This window comes from Colias croceus, chromosome 28 (assembly GCF_905220415.1).
Source record: "Colias croceus chromosome 28, ilColCroc2.1".
In the NCBI taxonomy this organism is placed as follows: Eukaryota; Metazoa; Arthropoda; class Insecta; order Lepidoptera; family Pieridae; genus Colias; species Colias croceus.
Genome location: NC_059564.1, coordinates 906,422 through 923,637, shown reverse-complemented (window position 1 = coordinate 923,637; position 17,216 = coordinate 906,422). Strand labels below are relative to the sequence as shown.

The following is a 17,216-nucleotide window of genomic DNA, read 5'->3' as shown; positions in this document are numbered from 1 at the left end:
AAAAAATTGGATACCTAAAATAATAAAACGACTGGTCTTTACATATACAATTTATTATAATAAAATACAACACATAAACTATATGTACTTAATTTTATTAACATTATTCTAAAATCATTATTAATTATTCATTCAATCCACCTAAAACTCGGCGTCGTCAAACCACTTCTATCGACATCATTCTTATAATCATCTTCTACAATTTTATGTCTAAATCTATCTTCATTCGCTTGAATTTCTCCCAATTCCTCCAATTCACTGGCTGATAATTCTTTAAACTTTTTTCCCTTGAAATGTTCCAAACTTTTGACAGTTGATTTCCCGCCATTTTTGACAGTTTCATCGTGACAGGCGCCATTCAATTCGTTCTCCATAGAGTCAATAACGCGGTGTAAATCGTTCTCAGGGTTGCCAGGTCGTTTGTTCAAAAATCCCGTGTTTTTGAACGATTGATCGTTTGTCGGTTCCTCGACGAACGCTTGGTTCGTGAATATTTTTAGGTTGCCGCTTTTACTTCGCTTTTTCTTTAGCTGTGGGATTAGTAGATATATTAATTATAATTTTGAATGTAAATCATACACTCTTATGGGTAGCTAATATTGGAATAGTATTAGGATATGATGGACTAGGAGAAATAAGAATTTAAATTGTTAGTTTGCATCTGGTAAAAAATGAAGAAATTTTAAACTAGTAAGTTATCAGCTAATCAAAATTGCTAACAGAAGTTATATGAACTTGATACTTATTATTCTATTGTGATGAAGAAACTATTATTATTTTAATAATTATATGGAATACAGAACCATAAAACTTAAACATCAATACCAAAATACAATTTTTCCAAAAGCCATTAAAAACATACCTCACTCAGTTTATCTATAACCATGTTATGGCCAGTATTAACTCCAATGTTTCCAACATCTTCAATACTGTTGGAACGATGAAACGGACGTAGTGCTGATACTGCTCTAGATACACCCACCTGTAACATTTTATGTATTTATAACACGTCATCTATAACTAATATTATAAAGCTGAAGAGTTTATTTGTTTGAACGCGCTAATCTCAGGAACTACTGGTCCGATTTGAAAAATTCTTTCGGTGTTAGATAGCCCATTTATCCAGGAAGGCTATAGGCTATATAATCATGCTAAGACTGTATGTATCATGTAAAACCGCAGGGCATAGCTAGTATACCTAATAATAAAACTCACACTGAATTCAACAGTCATGTCATGTTTGATAGATTGACTGTTGGATTCAGCGACAAATGTAATTATTGGGATTATTAACTTTCACAATATTATCTATGTTCATCACATAAATATTTACCCCGGGTGGGAATCGAACCCACGAACTCTGGCTTGAAAGGCAGGGTAACTACCAACGATGGTCGACGAGCCACAGTAGCGCCATAGTGACTAGATATCCCTTTATTATGAGACAGTTATATGTAATAGATCCTAATCCTATTGATACGTGGGATGTATGGGATGCATGGAATATAATATATATTTGGTGTGTATCGGATATGTAGGCTGTGTGGGATGTATGCTATCCCACCTGGCCATGTCGCACCCTGTGCTCAGTGAGATCAGCGCCCAGTAATTCATCGTACGGGTCCATACGGATTGGCAGAACACGGTCGATGAGCCATAGCAGTGCCATAGTGACTAGCGCTCCCCATAGCATGAGGCATAGTGCTGTGAGGGTTTGTACTCCGAGGAGGTACCAGCCTCCCCCTGGTAAGATAAATTTATTTATATTATTTTATATATTTATTGCTCTAGTTATAATTTAAATTTATGAATGCCATCTTATTATAAATTAAAACAAATGACGGTCTTATCGCTATACATATTACGGTTTCTTGCTGACAACCAGTTAAAGAGATAAAAGAGAGTTGATTATTAACGAAAAAAAAAATGTTTTTTATTTGTAAATGGGAGCGATTGTATGTTGTTAGGTCGTCAAGGCACATGTTCACGATCTTAGAAAATTAGTTAGGTAAATGTGAATGTAACATTTTACATTATATTAATGAATACTATGACAATGAAATACCAATTAATTTTGTTACATAATAAACTTTAATTTATTTACTACCTTTAAACAGTCCAGATCTACCATTCGTCGTTTCCATAGGTATCGGATTGTCAGCAAACAAGCCAACTGCTACCACTCCTATAATATTAAAAAGGACAAATAGATAATATTAATAAGGACACGTCATAATAATAACATATTTATTTTTTAAATTGCGAAGCTCAGTCTTAAGTCAACTACAATATGTAATGAGTACAATATCAATACCATTGAATAAGAGAATTTTAATTAATTCAACACACAATTTATGATTAAAAACTTCAAAAACCAAAAAAAAAGATATCAAAGAACTCACCCCAAAATCCACAAGCCCCATGAACCGCAGACGCCCCAACAGGGTCATCCACATGTAGTCTATCGAACAAGGCCGCACTTAGCGACGCTATGAGTGCTCCTATAGCGCCTATAAGCAGCGACTCCCACGCGCGGTAGAGGAAACAACCCGCTGTGTGTGATAGAAAATTTCGGTGTTAGATAGCCCATTTATCGAGGAAGGCTTTATGCTATACTAGTGGTCCGCCCCGGCTTCGCCCGTGGTATATATTTCGCAATAAAAGGTAGCCTATGTCCTTTCTCGGGTATCAAAATATCTCCATACCAAATTTCATGCAAATTGGTTCAGTAGTTTAGGCGTGATTGAGTAACAGACAGACAGACAGAGTTACTTTCGCATTTATAATATTAGTATAGATATCATTACGCTAAGACCAACAGGAGCGGAGCACTGCGGGTAAAACCGCGGAGCACAGCTAGTTTAGTAATATAGTGGTAATGGTAATAATAATAACAACAGCAGTAACAATGACAGCACAGCAACAGGAGCAGTAAGTTGTTACTTACGTAACAGTAGACGTAAGTAACAGCACAGATAATATAATTATAATATGTTACAGAAAGGATAATAGCCCTGAAATGGTAACAATAAGTAACAACAATAGAAAAAATTACAGTAAAAATAGTATTATTGACAATAACCGTTAAAGTAAGTTACAGTCGTACTGACTGCACAAAAACGGTAACAGTAAGATATAAGTTATAACAGCAAAAATAAGATAAGAAACAGTGACAGTAAGATAACAAGTGGAGCTACAGCAACTGTAATAGTAAGAATTTCATCTGAATCGGTCAGTATCTAGTCTAAAAGATATTATGCAGATCTCATAAATGTTATATTTCATACAATAATTGAGACTTTATATTGTACTTGTAATACCTGTAATAGACACGAGGGATCCTAGAACACTATTTATTAGGTCCAGGACATCAGCTCGACCTTTATTCTTCACAAGAGTAAAGCTGAAAATAGTATAAGATCGGTAACGCATCTAAGCTTCTATTTAAATTACAAAGGCAGAGATATTTATCGTTATAGAGGGCGCCATCTTGAAATTTGTATTAATTATTGTACTTTAAGCTATAAGTTCAAAAAATTAAACTGCATAAAATCATTACACCGGCAATAAATAGCTAATGGAATTATTAGAAAATAGCAGTAAAAATAATAAATAGTGATGGGAAATTTTTGTTTATTTATATTTTTTTTTACAATAAATAAATTACTTTTAACATTATATCAATTTTGATAAGATTTTACTTACATAAGTCCAAAAGCTCCGCCGCCGAAAGATCCCATCATTGTCATGACAGCTGCACGTGCTGCGTACTGCCATTTGGCACCACTTACCTTGAATTTGAGTTTGAGTTTGAGTAGATACTCTACGATCTATCAATGTTATAAAGTAATCTAAAAATTATGTTTGTAAACTCTATCTTTGATTTTTCATTCATTTAACATCTATGATTTGTTTGAATCTATAGGGACTTTTTTTCCCTAAAATTGGGGAGAATTTCAACATAATTGGAACGGTACAGATATTTCTATGGACTTATTTAACAAAAACTTATTTTATAAAATATCATACTTACATAAATATATCTAACTTCTTAAAATAATAATCTTTACACACAATAGGTATAACAATTTTTCTATGAATAAAATTGTATGAAAATGAATGAGTTTTTATAAGAAACTAGGTTTCCGCTCGCGGCTTCACCCGCGCAGGCAAAGAAAAACCCGCATAGTTCCCGTTCCCGTGGGATTTCCGGGATTGCGTCATTTTCCCGGGATAAAAAGTAGCCTATGTCCTTTCTCGGGAATCAAAATATCTCCATACCAAATTTCATGAAAATTGGTTCAGTAACAGCCAGACAGACAGTGTTACTTTCGCATATTTTATAATATTATGGAATTAGGGTTTAATAAAATCTTACATAAGTAATATTTTATTCCATACTAATATTATATATCATTATATAATGTATAACTACTTAAATAATATCTAAGTACATACGAATAATTATTTTAATTACGTTACAAATTTTCTATTGATAAAATTGTATGAAAATGAATTAGTGTAATAAAGTCATTCTTTTTCATTGTAAAACAAGGAAATTTTATGTATTAAATTATACAAGGATTTATGATAATTTTTGATACTAAAGTATTAATTTTGTAAAATTAAGTACATTTTCCTCGTGTCCTAGTAAGAAATGAAGTGTACTTTTATTTTTCAATATTAATACTGCATAAGATTTATGTGATCAATTTTGTACAACGATAGCTGTGACTTCCATCATGTATACGGTTAAAATCTATACTAATATTATAAAGCTGAAGAGTTTGTTTGTTTGAACGCGCCAATCACAGGAACTACTGGTCCGATTTAAAAAATTATTTCGGTCTTAGATAGCCCATTCATCGAGGAACGATATATAATATTTTTTGGGAGATGACGTGTTATAAGTTGGGAGAAAATATATTATATGACAAATCTATGCATAATTCCTAACAGTGACTATCGAAGGCTAAATTAAAATTGTACATTTTTGAGCTATTTATTATTTTTTATTTGTTGATGTTTGTGTATATTTTTTAAAGATTTTCTCGGAAACTATAGGATTAAACAACTATAAGTTTATAGGCACAGATTATTTCCACGAAGTACTTAAGTAAGTAAATAACGAAATCACTACATTTTATAAAACAAAGTCGCCTCCTCTGTCCCTATGTCCACAGAGCCTATGTCCCTTTGTATGCTTAAATCTTTAAAACTACGCAACGGATTTTGATGCGTTTTTTTTAATATATAGAGTGATTCTTGAAATAAATAAACTGTTTATAATTTATTAGGTTTTAGACAAAGCGGGCGAAGCCGCGGGCGGTAAGCTAGTAAGGAATAAAGTAATATAACGAAGAATCGGTTTCAATCATCGATTTGCGTCCAAATCGATAGAATTTTTAAACTAAGTATAATTGATATTCAGTAGCTCTGGCAACCCTAAGTTCTAGTATTACCAGTAAAAAAAATCACTGCATTATTTATCATCCAAGGAACTAACGTTAAACCGAAGGCCAACCATTTAAATGTGTAATTTGTTCACCAATTAGAAACAATGAGGACCATTTCAACTCTAACGTAAATGTGTCCATTTTAAAATTGAATGACTCCAATGGTACGGTGATTTGTCACACGCTAACATAATCTGTGGTCTTTTGAAAAGAGGTTTTATTTTATTTCTTTCTTTTTTTTCAGGCAAAAATATAGTTATTGGCAATCCAAAAAAATATTTCACGACAATTTTCACACACGGCACGATCTGATACCATACTAAGCTTTCGCTTGTGTTATGGTAACCTGATAAAAATACATACATATATAATTTTAAATAAATACTTATTATATAATTTTAAATAAATACTTATATAGTTAATGAACACCCAGACACAGAGCAAACATCTATGTTCATCACACAAATATTTTCCCCGGGTGGGAATCGAACCCACAACCTCTGGCTTGGAAGGCAGGAAAGGCTTGGCAGCAAAAAAGAATGAGACTTGCCATAATATAATCCATTCTTGTATACTTATATAGAAAGGAATATTAACTGTGGCTATTCATTATTATAATTTATTGCTTGAGTTTATGTATTAACATTGTTCCTACACGTTCTTTTGTGAATACAGTTACGTACAACTATTTTATAAAAATCATAAAAAAGCTCTTGACTCTACATTACATATTATTTTTAAGTTTCAAAAAATGTAATTTATCACAGAATACTGTGCAGAATACAAACGCATGCAACAAATTCAAATTGGCGTAAATTAAAACATTTGATGGACGTTTATTCCGTTGTCAGATGTCAAATTTAAATAAACGTGTTCGAAATTTAAAATGAACATCATTCGAGTATGATTCGAGTACTCTAATTTAAAACGTCACGTGCTGAATTTTTGTGTATGGTAACAATTACTTTGTTAAAATTCTGTGCGATAACTTTGATGACACGAATTAAATTAAATTGCAATAAATCAGGGAACGTGAGAAAAATATAATTTATTTAGTTAGAATATTTTTATACGCAGGCACATAATTTTATTATGCGTGTTAAAAAAAACTCTACATACCAGCTGACTTTTTGTAATTTTGGTAATGTCGCTTTGCCTAAATAGGTAGGTTACATTGGTTATGTGGTTACATTGTATTGTATCGGAATATTAACGAAAAAAATTTTGAAGTGAAACTTCTTTAGGCGCGTTGAGAGGAAAATGTCAATGTCATGGAGTAAGGCGACGATTTTGAATCTTTGAAACTTGCCAAAGAAATTTCACTTCTGACACGTGTGCTTGGCACACAAGCTCCTTTTTAATTTTCTGTCCCATATAGGACACAAAAACGATAAAATATATTATTTATAATTATGATCACGTAAAAAGAGCATTTACGAAACAATTTTTTAACAATTCTGCCCTTAGCCCCATACGGGGCACAAAACTTACCCCATAAGTGCTACCACTGTTGAAAGCTAACCAGCCCCACCATAAAACAAAGGTCCCCATGACTGCATTAACTGGGTTTCCCAGGGGCAAAGGGGCATATCCTTTAGCGTAGCGCCCCAAACGGGGACCGAGCATTAGGGCAGAGGCGAACGCTGATGACCCACCTGGGGACCCAATAAGTAATACTATAAAAACACACATGCAATATATATTTGAAGTTGTTTAAAAGAAATACAATAACAGAATTATAGGTATATTACTTTGTCTTTTCTATTCTATGTTACATCTAGAAAGTACGTAAAAATTATTCGTCTAAGATTCTCAATACAGGAATGAAATACATTACATATTTACATTAATAAATAAATACACTAAACACAAAAGAAAACAATAAAAAGTAGCATTAATTTTTAATAAGAAGAAAAAAAGGAAGTAGTTAGTTATGTTTATTTATTTTATTCAGCAATACGACACACAAAAAAAACAAATAAATAATACAGAAAATTTAATTTATTTGACAGCACACAAACTGAAAAAAAAGTAACACAGATCTCTTAGACACTCTAAAATCAAAAACTTACCAATCAAATGCACAGGCCCCGACCCAGCTATATCCACAGCGCCCATTCGGTTCAGAAACCCGTGCTCCCCCCACACCCAACCCGCGGGGACACAATACACTATCGTGTTTAAGAACGAAAACAGGCAGTATGCTTTGAAGTTACATCTAGTAAAGTAATAAAAAAGTCATTATCTTCATCTTCATCATAATCATCATCATCACCACCACCGACATCATCATTGGCATTAAAAAAGAGTTAACATCGATTGTAAGCAAAATCAGAATCATCACCTCTATCTACCTATTCGAAACTCGCTAATTTGATTAAAATCGGTTCATCGGTTTAATCGTCTATGTGAAATTAATTTTTAATTAATTATAAAATTGTCCAATTTTCTTAAGGTAAAAAACCTTAACACAATAATTTAACTCAATTTATGTGATTCGGTAGCTATTAATATGAATATATTGCGGCGTTAAATAAATAAATTATTGCTTTTAAAAGTAGAATATATAAATTATTATGAGTTACGACTCTATAGACGATATTGCGCTCTATATTACCTATAATATCGTCTATATGACTATGATTTATTTTATTTCGCTATTGAATAAGAAAATATTATAGATTATAATATTATGTTCAATGAAAAAGTGTAACGAAGCATCTATTTTAAGGCATTTATCTAATACTAGCTGCGCTCCGCGGTTTCACCCGCGTAGCTCCGCTCCTGTTGGTCTTAACGTGATGATATCAAGATGATAATATATTATAGCCTATTGCCTTCCTCGATCTCCGCTCGTTGGTCTTAGCGTGATGATATGAATGGGCTATCTAACACCGAAAGAATTTCAAATCGAACCAGTAGTTCCTGAGATTAGCGCGTTCAAACAAACAAACTCTTCAGCTTTATAATATTAGTTTTAGATGATATTTTCAAATACTCACCTTTCAGCCATAGCCCCACTTACAATAGTAGTGGCGGTAGTAGCAAAAGATAATTGAAAGAGAAAAGATGCAAAAACTGGTCCCATAAGAGCGTCACCAACCGGAGGGTCTACTAAAAAGTCTCCAACCCCTATAAAGGGGTTTGATAATGGCCCTTGCCCGAAGGACATGCCGTAACCGAAGATCCAGTAGGTCAAACCTAGAGTATATAGGGATAATATGTACACACATCAACAAAGTCTCGGGATATTTAGTATTGTATCAAATATCTCAAAATCTTTTACATTAATAATACTAAGTAGTAGAGTTCGTTTTTCACTTAGAACTTACCGCCAAGAGAAATATCTGCTAGATTCTTCATCATAATATTTGCTTCGTTTTTAATTGATACACATCCTGACTCCAGCATGCCAAAACCTATAAAAGTGTTTACAACATTTCCTTATTATAATAATTTTTAGATTATTTTAAAACTAGGACTTACTTTATCACTACATTTGGGGGCCGAGTCACCTCCGTCCGTAGGAGTATACCCAGAACTCTGAATCCCTACACGTGGCCCCTGGGTGGTGCTAAACAGGTGACATGGTGGGAGACATTTGTCGCGGCTATAATGACCACCCATCAGCTGAAGACGTGTCGCCAAGCGTCCGTGTTCCGGCACGAAGAAGCTGATATAGCCTTAGTGAAGACGGGTCGAATCAGTTGCGCTTTTACAATCAGGACGATCTGACGCTCACTGTCGTTGCTGCTTCCGGTGGCTAGTCATGGAGGGTAGCGGGATCCGAGGCACGGTGCACCGCTGGCCGACCGCTGGTCAGTAGGGGGCCCAAGTAGCGTGCTAGCCACATGTGAAAGGCTGCCCCGCCAACCAGCGAAAAATCCCAAGTTGCGCCATAGTGCCGGTTGGCGACCGGATGAGAGGGCCCTATGGACAACTTGGGGGGGCTCGGGCGTCCCCGCAGTCTCCAGACTAGTCCCCGTCATTGCGGCTTCTAAGTGTGTGTCTCAGGTCCAGATGTAAAGCGCCTCGATTCACTGCCGTCTTCACACCTACTTCACTCTCCAAACAAATTATGAAAAAAGCAAGATACAGGAACACAGTTGTACAGCGGCAGCACTCCCTCTCGCTGAAAGTAGACCTTACTAACATCAGAGGTCTACACTCCAACCTCGCTTCAGTCCACTTCCACCTAGAGACTAGCAATCCTTGTATCTTGTTCCTCACGGAGACGCAGATAAGGTGTCCGTCTGATCTGGCGTACCTGACTTACCCCGGCTACACACTGGAGCAAAATTTTAAAGCTCGATCAGGTGTGTGCGCGTACGTCCGAGACGACATCTGCTGTCGGCGTCTCCGTTTTCTTGAAGACCCCCATTTCTCTGTACTTTGGATGCTGGTGGACACAGGCTTAGAGAAGCTTGTCTATGCTTGTGTCTACCGAGCGCACAGCGGAGACCAGGAGACTATCAGGCTCACAGAGTACCTAAGTGAGGCGGCGGATGCTGCTCAACACAAATTCCCTTCCGCTCAGCTAGTGCTACTGGGGGATTTCAATGCCCACCACCAGGAGTGGCTATTCCCGTACCAGAGCACTGATCTCGCTGGGAGAGAGACGCGTAAGCTCGCTATAGCGTTAAATCTCACCCAGCTGGTCCAAGGAGCGACGCGGGTTCCTGATGTTGAGAGCCATACAGCCAATTGCTTGGACCTTCTGCTGACAACAGATCCGGACCGTTACTCGGTTGCGATTTCTGCGCCGCTTGGCAGCTCCGATCACTGTCTGGTGAAGTCTGTATCTGTCTACTCGCCGCCCGATCCCAGTCCCAGGGGCTCTCGGCGCGTGTGGCGATACAAGTCAGCAGATTGGGACGAGATGCGTTCCTTCTTTGCGTCTTATCCCTGGCGGTCTGTTTGCTTTTCTTCCGAAGACCCTTCGACCTGTGCGGATGCTGTGACAGATGTGCTGCGGCAGGGAATGGAGTACTATATTCCATTCTCCGATGTAGCCACGTCCAGTAAAGCTCAGCCCTGGTTCAGAGCCGAGTGCAAACGCGCTGAAGCGCTTAAGCATGAGGCATATCTGGCTTGGACTGATGCTCGACACCGCAAGGCCAAGGACGTATCAGAGAAGAAGAAAGCCTTTAACCGGGCCGCCAAGTCCTGCAAGAAAGCTCTACGGAAAGCTCGATTTGACCACGTTAGCCGTATAGGGAACAAACTGGCTTCTTACCCCTCCGGTAGTAAAGCGTTTTGGTCCCTGGCAAAGTCGGTTGAATCGAATTTCTGCCGCCCCTCACTTCCTCCACTGCTGAGACCGGATGGGACGCTAGCTCACACTGCCGCAGAGAAAGCGAACCTATTTGCTACTCTGTTCGCAGAAAATTCGCGTCTGGATCCTGCAAGCGCCATACCTCCCAGTCTACCTGGTTGCGAGGCGAATATGCCGGAAATTCGCATCCGTCAGACTGAGGTTCTTAAAACGCTGCGGAATCTTGATGTGAATAAAGCTAGTGGCCCTGATGGTATTCCAGCCATAGTACTAAAAACCTGTGCGCCTGAGCTCGCTCCTGTTCTGACACGCCTCTTTCGCCTTTCGATGACGACTGGAAAAGTACCGAAATCGTGGAAGCTTGCTAATGTGCAGCCTGTGCCCAAAAAAGGCAGTCGTGCCGACCCCTCCAATTATAGGCCAATTTCAGTCACGTCCATACTCTGCAAGACTATGGAACGTGTACTGAACAGCAGGCTTATGGCACACCTAGAAGCGAACGATCTACTCAGTGACCGCCAATACGGATTTCGCCGAAATCGGTCCACTGGGGATCTTCTAGCGTGTGCTACCTATATCTGGAGCGAGGCCATAGAGAATCATGGGGAAGCACTTGCTGTCTCCCTTGATATCTCGAAAGCCTTCGACAAGGTCTGGCATGATAGCCTTATTGGCAAGCTTCCATCGTACGGTCTGCCTGCTGGTTTCTGCGCATGGATCACAGATTTTCTGAGAGACCGGTCGATACGAGTAGTCGTCGACGGCTGCTCGTCCGACCAATTGGCTATAAACGCCGGGGTCCCTCAGGGATCAGTTCTCTCCGCAACACTATTCCTGCTACACATTAACGATCTGCTGAAACCCGGTATCTATGGGTACGCAGACGATAGCACTGTTGTGGAGAGATACGTATCCAACGCGCGTGCTAGTACGGCACAAATCCAGTCTCTGCGGGAGGCGATGGTCGATCGCTTGAACTTGTCCTTACAGGCAGTCTCCGATTGGGGCGAGGCCAATCTGGTCAAGTTCAATGCGACTAAGACCCAGGCGTGTCTATTTTCCGCTAAACGGAGTCCTTTCAACCTGACTCCGTTTTTCCAAGGTGTATCTGTGCCGATAACTGACCACCTCGAGCTTCTTGGTATCACCTTAACGCCTACTCTTAATTTTGGTTCATACATCGAATCAAAAGCCCAAGTAGCCTCAAAAAAGCTTGGTATTCTGGCGAAGGTGAGACAGTATTTCAGTCCGGGACAGTTGCTCAATCTCTATCAAGCACAAGTCCGTTCGTGCATTGAATACTGTTCTCACCTCTGGGATGGATCAGCCAAGTACCAGCTGGAGGCGCTTGAGGCGATAGAGAGGCGTGCCAAGAGGCTAATAAACGACGATGAGCTAGTAGGCAAAAAACTCCAGAGCCTCGCCCATCGTCGCAGAGTGGCAAGTTTATCGGTATTTTATCGGATACACTTTGGTGAGTGCGCTGCGGAATTGCACGATCTAATTCCGCCATCCCCGTTTTTCCATCGTTCGTCGAGGCGCACAGACTCTAGGCACCGCCATATGGTGGACGTTCCATGTACCCGGACAAAGCGGTTCGGATCGACATTCTTCATTCGAACCGCGAGGGACTGGAACATGCTTCCTGAGTCTGTGTTCCCCGACGAGTACAATATGGAGGTCTTCAAGAAAAGAGTGAACAGGTACCTTCTAGGAAAGCGCGCTCCATCTTAGGCCACATCTCAGCTTTCCATCAGGCGAGATAGTGGTCAAGCGCTTTCCTATCAAATAATAAAAAAAAAAAAAAAAAAAAACATAGTATCTATAAAACAAAGTCGCTTTCTCTGTCCCTATATCCCTATGAATGCTTAAATCTTTAAAACTACACAACTGATTTTGATGCGGATTTTTTAATAGAACGAGTGATTCAAGAGGAAGGTTTTAGTATATAATTTATTAGGTTTTAGACAAAGCGGGCGAAGCCGCGGGCGGTAAGCTAGTTCTAAATAATATGTACCTGACACTACACAATAAAAGTGTTTGTTAATTTTACTAATCAGACGGAATAATTGAAAAAAGAGCGTATGTGCCAAGCACACGTGTCAGAAGTGAAACTGCTTTAGCAAGATTCAAAATAGCTAAATTGTCGCCTTTCTTCATGACGCAACCTTCAAATTTTACCCTCAAAAAATTACTTATGTGAAAGTGAAAATAAAAAAATTATAAAAGATGAGATAGTGATAATAATTGTGGATGTGGATGATTAGGTCATTGCCAATTTTTTACTCCAATACCACTAGAGTGAAATCGCGATGTCTGCAGTCTGGCTAGTCTTTACCAAAACCTTCAGTAACTTTTTTTGTTAAAATGATAATAAGCCTACATTGTATGTACAGGATAAATTGGTAATTTTATTTAAAATTCTTTTTGCAGGATAAAGATACAGCTTGCCTTGAAATGACAGGATTTAAAATTTACTTAAGGAAAGTCCTTGCAAAATTACCTCATCTTTATTAGGTACTTTTATTGTTGCAACTTGCAAGATACAAATTTTGTACTGAATTTTATATGTAAGTAGTAAGTTATGAAATAAACATGATTTTAAATGTTTGTATTTGTAAACTAGTTGTATTCGAATTAATAAGTATATTTTGTGATCTACCATTGCAAATGTTAGTACATAATATTCAAACATATTGCACTGTACTCGGATAAAATTCATAAAATTCTACTTAGATGTGCAACCCGGCTTTGCCTATATGATACACTGTCGAATCTCGAAACGCGGAAAACTTAATGAGCTCATGTTTAGCACTTTGTTGATGATCATCATGATCAAATGCATACCTAGTTTATGGGACATAGTTACAGGCAAACTTTTTTTATAAAGGGGGGCAGTTTTGATCATATCCTATATGCAAAAAAAAAAATAGAAGATTATCTTCATGAGCAAGAGTTATCTACACTAATATTATAAACAGGAAAACTTTGTTTGTTTGTTTGTTTGATTGTAATGAATAGGCTCTTAAACTACTGGACCGATTTTAAAAATTCTTTCACCATTCGAAAGCTACATTATCCACGAGTAACATAGGCTAGGTTTTGTCCCGGAATTCCCACGGGAACGCGGGAACTATGCGGGTTTTTCTTTGAAAAGTGAAAACGCGGGCGAAGCCGCAGGCGGAAAGCTAGTAATAAAATAAAAGCGTGTGTTATTGTAATAATTGTTTTGAATAAATGCGTTATTTAGAAATAGTGGCCTTCGTCATTTGTTTCGAAGTTAAAGTCGAACAATATGACATACATTTGGAATTAATACAGTCAATATTCAGAGCATTTTTCGTACTTTCCTACCTATAATTTTTTTTATATACCTAAGAAGATTTTGTTTCTAATAACCATCTCTTAAATTATTTAATACATGAAGTAACCTTTTGTAGTCTCATTGGGAAATACCTAATAATAAATTCCACATTAAAATCTATACATATAATAAATCTGTAGAAGGGTCAATTCTGTACATTGAAAATATTGAAAAAATAAATAGCAGGGGGTGTTACTGGATCGAGACCAAACCCAAATATGTGATTAAAAAAATTTTTGTCTGTCTGTCTGTCTGTCTGTCTGTCTGTCTGTATGTTCAGGCATCACGTGAAAACTAACGGTTCGATTTCGATGAAACTTGGTATAATTATACCTTATTATCCTGGGCATAAAATAGGATACTTTTTATCCCGGAAAAATACGTAGAAAAAAAGTAAATCTTAATTTTTCCGCGCGGACGGAGTCGCGGGCGGAAGCTAGTAATCAATATTTTAGCAAATTTAAACCTTCACCTATATTTTAATAAAAATATCGGTTAAATCTATAAGGCAATTAAAAACAAATAACAATGAATGCCAATTGTTTTACCTATTACCCTGAATCTCAGATAATTAGCATAGAAACGAAAAATTATAGACTAATATATTTAGTAATGAAGCTTATTATGGGTGAAAGTATTATCAAAATCGGCTTAGTTTTTGAGCATAACCAGTAGTTACAAGCATAAAAATAATTCTTCCTTTATTATATACACTAGCTTTTCGCCCGCGGCTTCGCCCGCACTGTCTAAAACCTATTAAATTATGTAAGTATTAAAACCTTCCCCTTGAATCATCCTATCTATTGAAAAAAACCGCATCAAATTCAGTTGCGTAGTTTTAAAGATTTAAGCATACAAAGAGACATAGGTACAGAGAAAACAACTTTGTTTTATAGTATGTAATAATGATTTATTAGATTGAGACCTAAATAAATATTACCTATTTTTTTTATTTAATTTCTTTGATTTAAATCGTACAATATATGAATCAAACTTAATCGATTGATTGTACCTACACATTATTTTACTACTAGCTGTGCCCCGCGGTTTTACCCGCATTTCTCCTCTCCTATTGCTCTTAGCCTGATGATATACAGCTTTCCTCGATAAATGGGCTATCTAACACTGAAAAATTTTTTTAAAATCAGACCAGTAGTTTCTAAGATTAGCGCGTTCAAACAAACAAACTTTTCAGCTTTATAATATTAGAATAGATTAAAAAGCTTCCTCACACATTTATCCTCTCTACAAAATATACAGTCAATAAAAATACATTATGTAATATACGTGACATTAACATTAAAGAAAAACCAGTTAAAATAGGTACATTGTTTTGCAATTTCAGTTACTGTAAAGAGCCCGCATTGTTGTTTTTAACTATTCTTAGGTATATAGGTATATAATATTATTAATTTATTAATATTCTTATATATCTTTTCGTAGTTTTTAAATAAATATTTTTACATTTTTAAAACCTAGGTATTTTTTGTGTCCTAAAACGTTCCCGCTCAAATAAAAAAAAATCTGCTACCTATAAATTAAGGATCTAATAAAAAAATGTTTTTCTTGTATTTACTCACCAGTTTGCATAGTAAATATAATAAATGATGATGTTAAAATCCAATTTGTATCTTCCAAATCTATTTCGAAGCTTTCTTGCAAATTAACAGTTGTGTTTGTTAAGTTCGGAGACCGTAAGCCAATCCGCGGCTCGTATGTATAGTTTCCCTCCATTTTTGAAGTATTTTTTTTTCTGTGTTCGATTTTTTTTAATATTGACGTGACATTTTTACTTTATCGTTCAAAGAGATTAAATAAATGAAGATTAATTTTTATACATTATATTTAATATTTAATTGTAAATTAATAAAATCACTGGTTCATATAGGTAGGACTTAAAAACTTAATTCATAAAACATATTTTTTTTGGCAAATTTGATTTTTTTATTATTCAGGTCCGTCGTGAGCGAAAACTTTATTTTAAATGAAACCGCATCTGAAGATAATAGTTTTAAATCTAAATTAGTATAAGGCTTTATAGCCAGGCGTAGCGTAGCGTAAGCGATAGCGGATTATATGCAAAGCTAGCATTGTTTATTTTGAGTCTCGATTATATTTTTTTCTCATTCCTTATTTTCACTTATCCAGACTAATCTATCTCTTTGTGAAACTACATTTTAATTCGAATGCACCGTTTTTGCGTGAATGGAAAATAGCGAAAAATACATAAATGGTCACAAAATAGTACGATTAGGTATATTATGTATATTCAAAAGATAGGAAAAATGATAAACCAGTTTTTAAATTATAAATGTGTTTTCATTCTTCCTGTAGAAACCCAATCCAATATTTATGTAAATCTAGGTATAAAAAAATGCATGTGTGATGTGATAAATTGAACTACAGTAGGTAGGTAACTATAGTTATGCTCATCCATTTTTGATTTTCAAATTCAAATTTGAATTTCAAATTCAAATTCCACCATCATGTAGGTACCAGTTTAAACACGTTACACTACCAAGTACTTAAAAAAATAACAAACATCTTTGTAATTTGAATTTACTTTCAATTTGTTTTAAAACAATAAAAAATAAATAACCTTAAGCCCGCATTGAGAACTATTCCGAAATTGAAATGATAATGGCGATTTACCTTCAAATATTGGGTGACAAATGAATTAAATTTGGATTTTAACTACTAGCGGTCCGCCCCAGCTTCGCCCGCGGTACATGTTTACGTTTTTTCTACATAATAAGAACCATCCTCGTACTTCAAGGAAGATAATAAAAAAAAACAATAATCGAAATCGCACGCGACGCGTGATGCCGTGACCAAGGAAAACGGGTTTCATTTTTATATATTACTAGGTTTCCGCCCGCGGCTTCGCCCGCGCAGTCAATGAAAAACCCGCATAGTTCCCGTTCCCGTGGGATTTCCGGGGTTTTGTCATTAATTTCCCGGGATAAAAAGTAGCCTATCTCCTTTCTCGGGTATAAAAATATCTCCATACCAAATATCATGAAAACGGGTTCAGTAGTTTAGGCGTGGTTGAGCAACAGACAGACAGAGTTACTTTTGCATTTATAATATTATAAGCTTATAAGCACAGAATACATAATAG

General features: G+C 36.4%; 1 protein-coding gene across 1 annotated transcript; it reads right to left on the bottom strand.

Moving 5' to 3' along the window:
* Positions 1 to 109: 109 nt before the first annotated feature.
* On the bottom strand, positions 110 to 16,151 carry LOC123704085 (putative ammonium transporter 2). The gene is made up of 12 exons (XM_045652353.1): positions 15,676 to 16,151; positions 8,789 to 8,875; positions 8,459 to 8,657; positions 7,529 to 7,674; positions 6,948 to 7,111; positions 3,706 to 3,791; positions 3,321 to 3,403; positions 2,403 to 2,552; positions 2,108 to 2,185; positions 1,565 to 1,743; positions 863 to 982; positions 110 to 530 (listed from the first exon to the last, which is right to left on the bottom strand). Exons 1-12 carry the CDS (start codon positions 15,827 to 15,829, stop codon positions 129 to 131), a joined length of 1,848 nt encoding a protein of 615 aa, XP_045508309.1. The 5' UTR covers positions 15,830 to 16,151; the 3' UTR covers positions 110 to 128.
* Between the last annotated feature and the right edge of the window lie 1,065 nt (positions 16,152 to 17,216).

What these genes read in the sequence shown, in the direction of transcription:
- LOC123704085 (XM_045652353.1), bottom strand. Translation starts at nt 15,829, where the DNA reads ATGGAGGGAAACTATACATACGAGCCGCGGATTGGCTTACGGTCTCCG. An exon ending in TATATTTACTATGCAAACTG is followed by an intron (nt 8,876 to 15,675) that starts GTGAGTAAATAC and finishes ACACTTTTATAG; the next exon opens with GTTTTGGCATGCTGGAGTCA. An exon ending in AGTGGGGCTATGGCTGAAAG is followed by an intron (nt 7,675 to 8,458) that starts GTGAGTATTTGA and finishes TTACTTTACTAG; the next exon opens with ATGTAACTTCAAAGCATACT.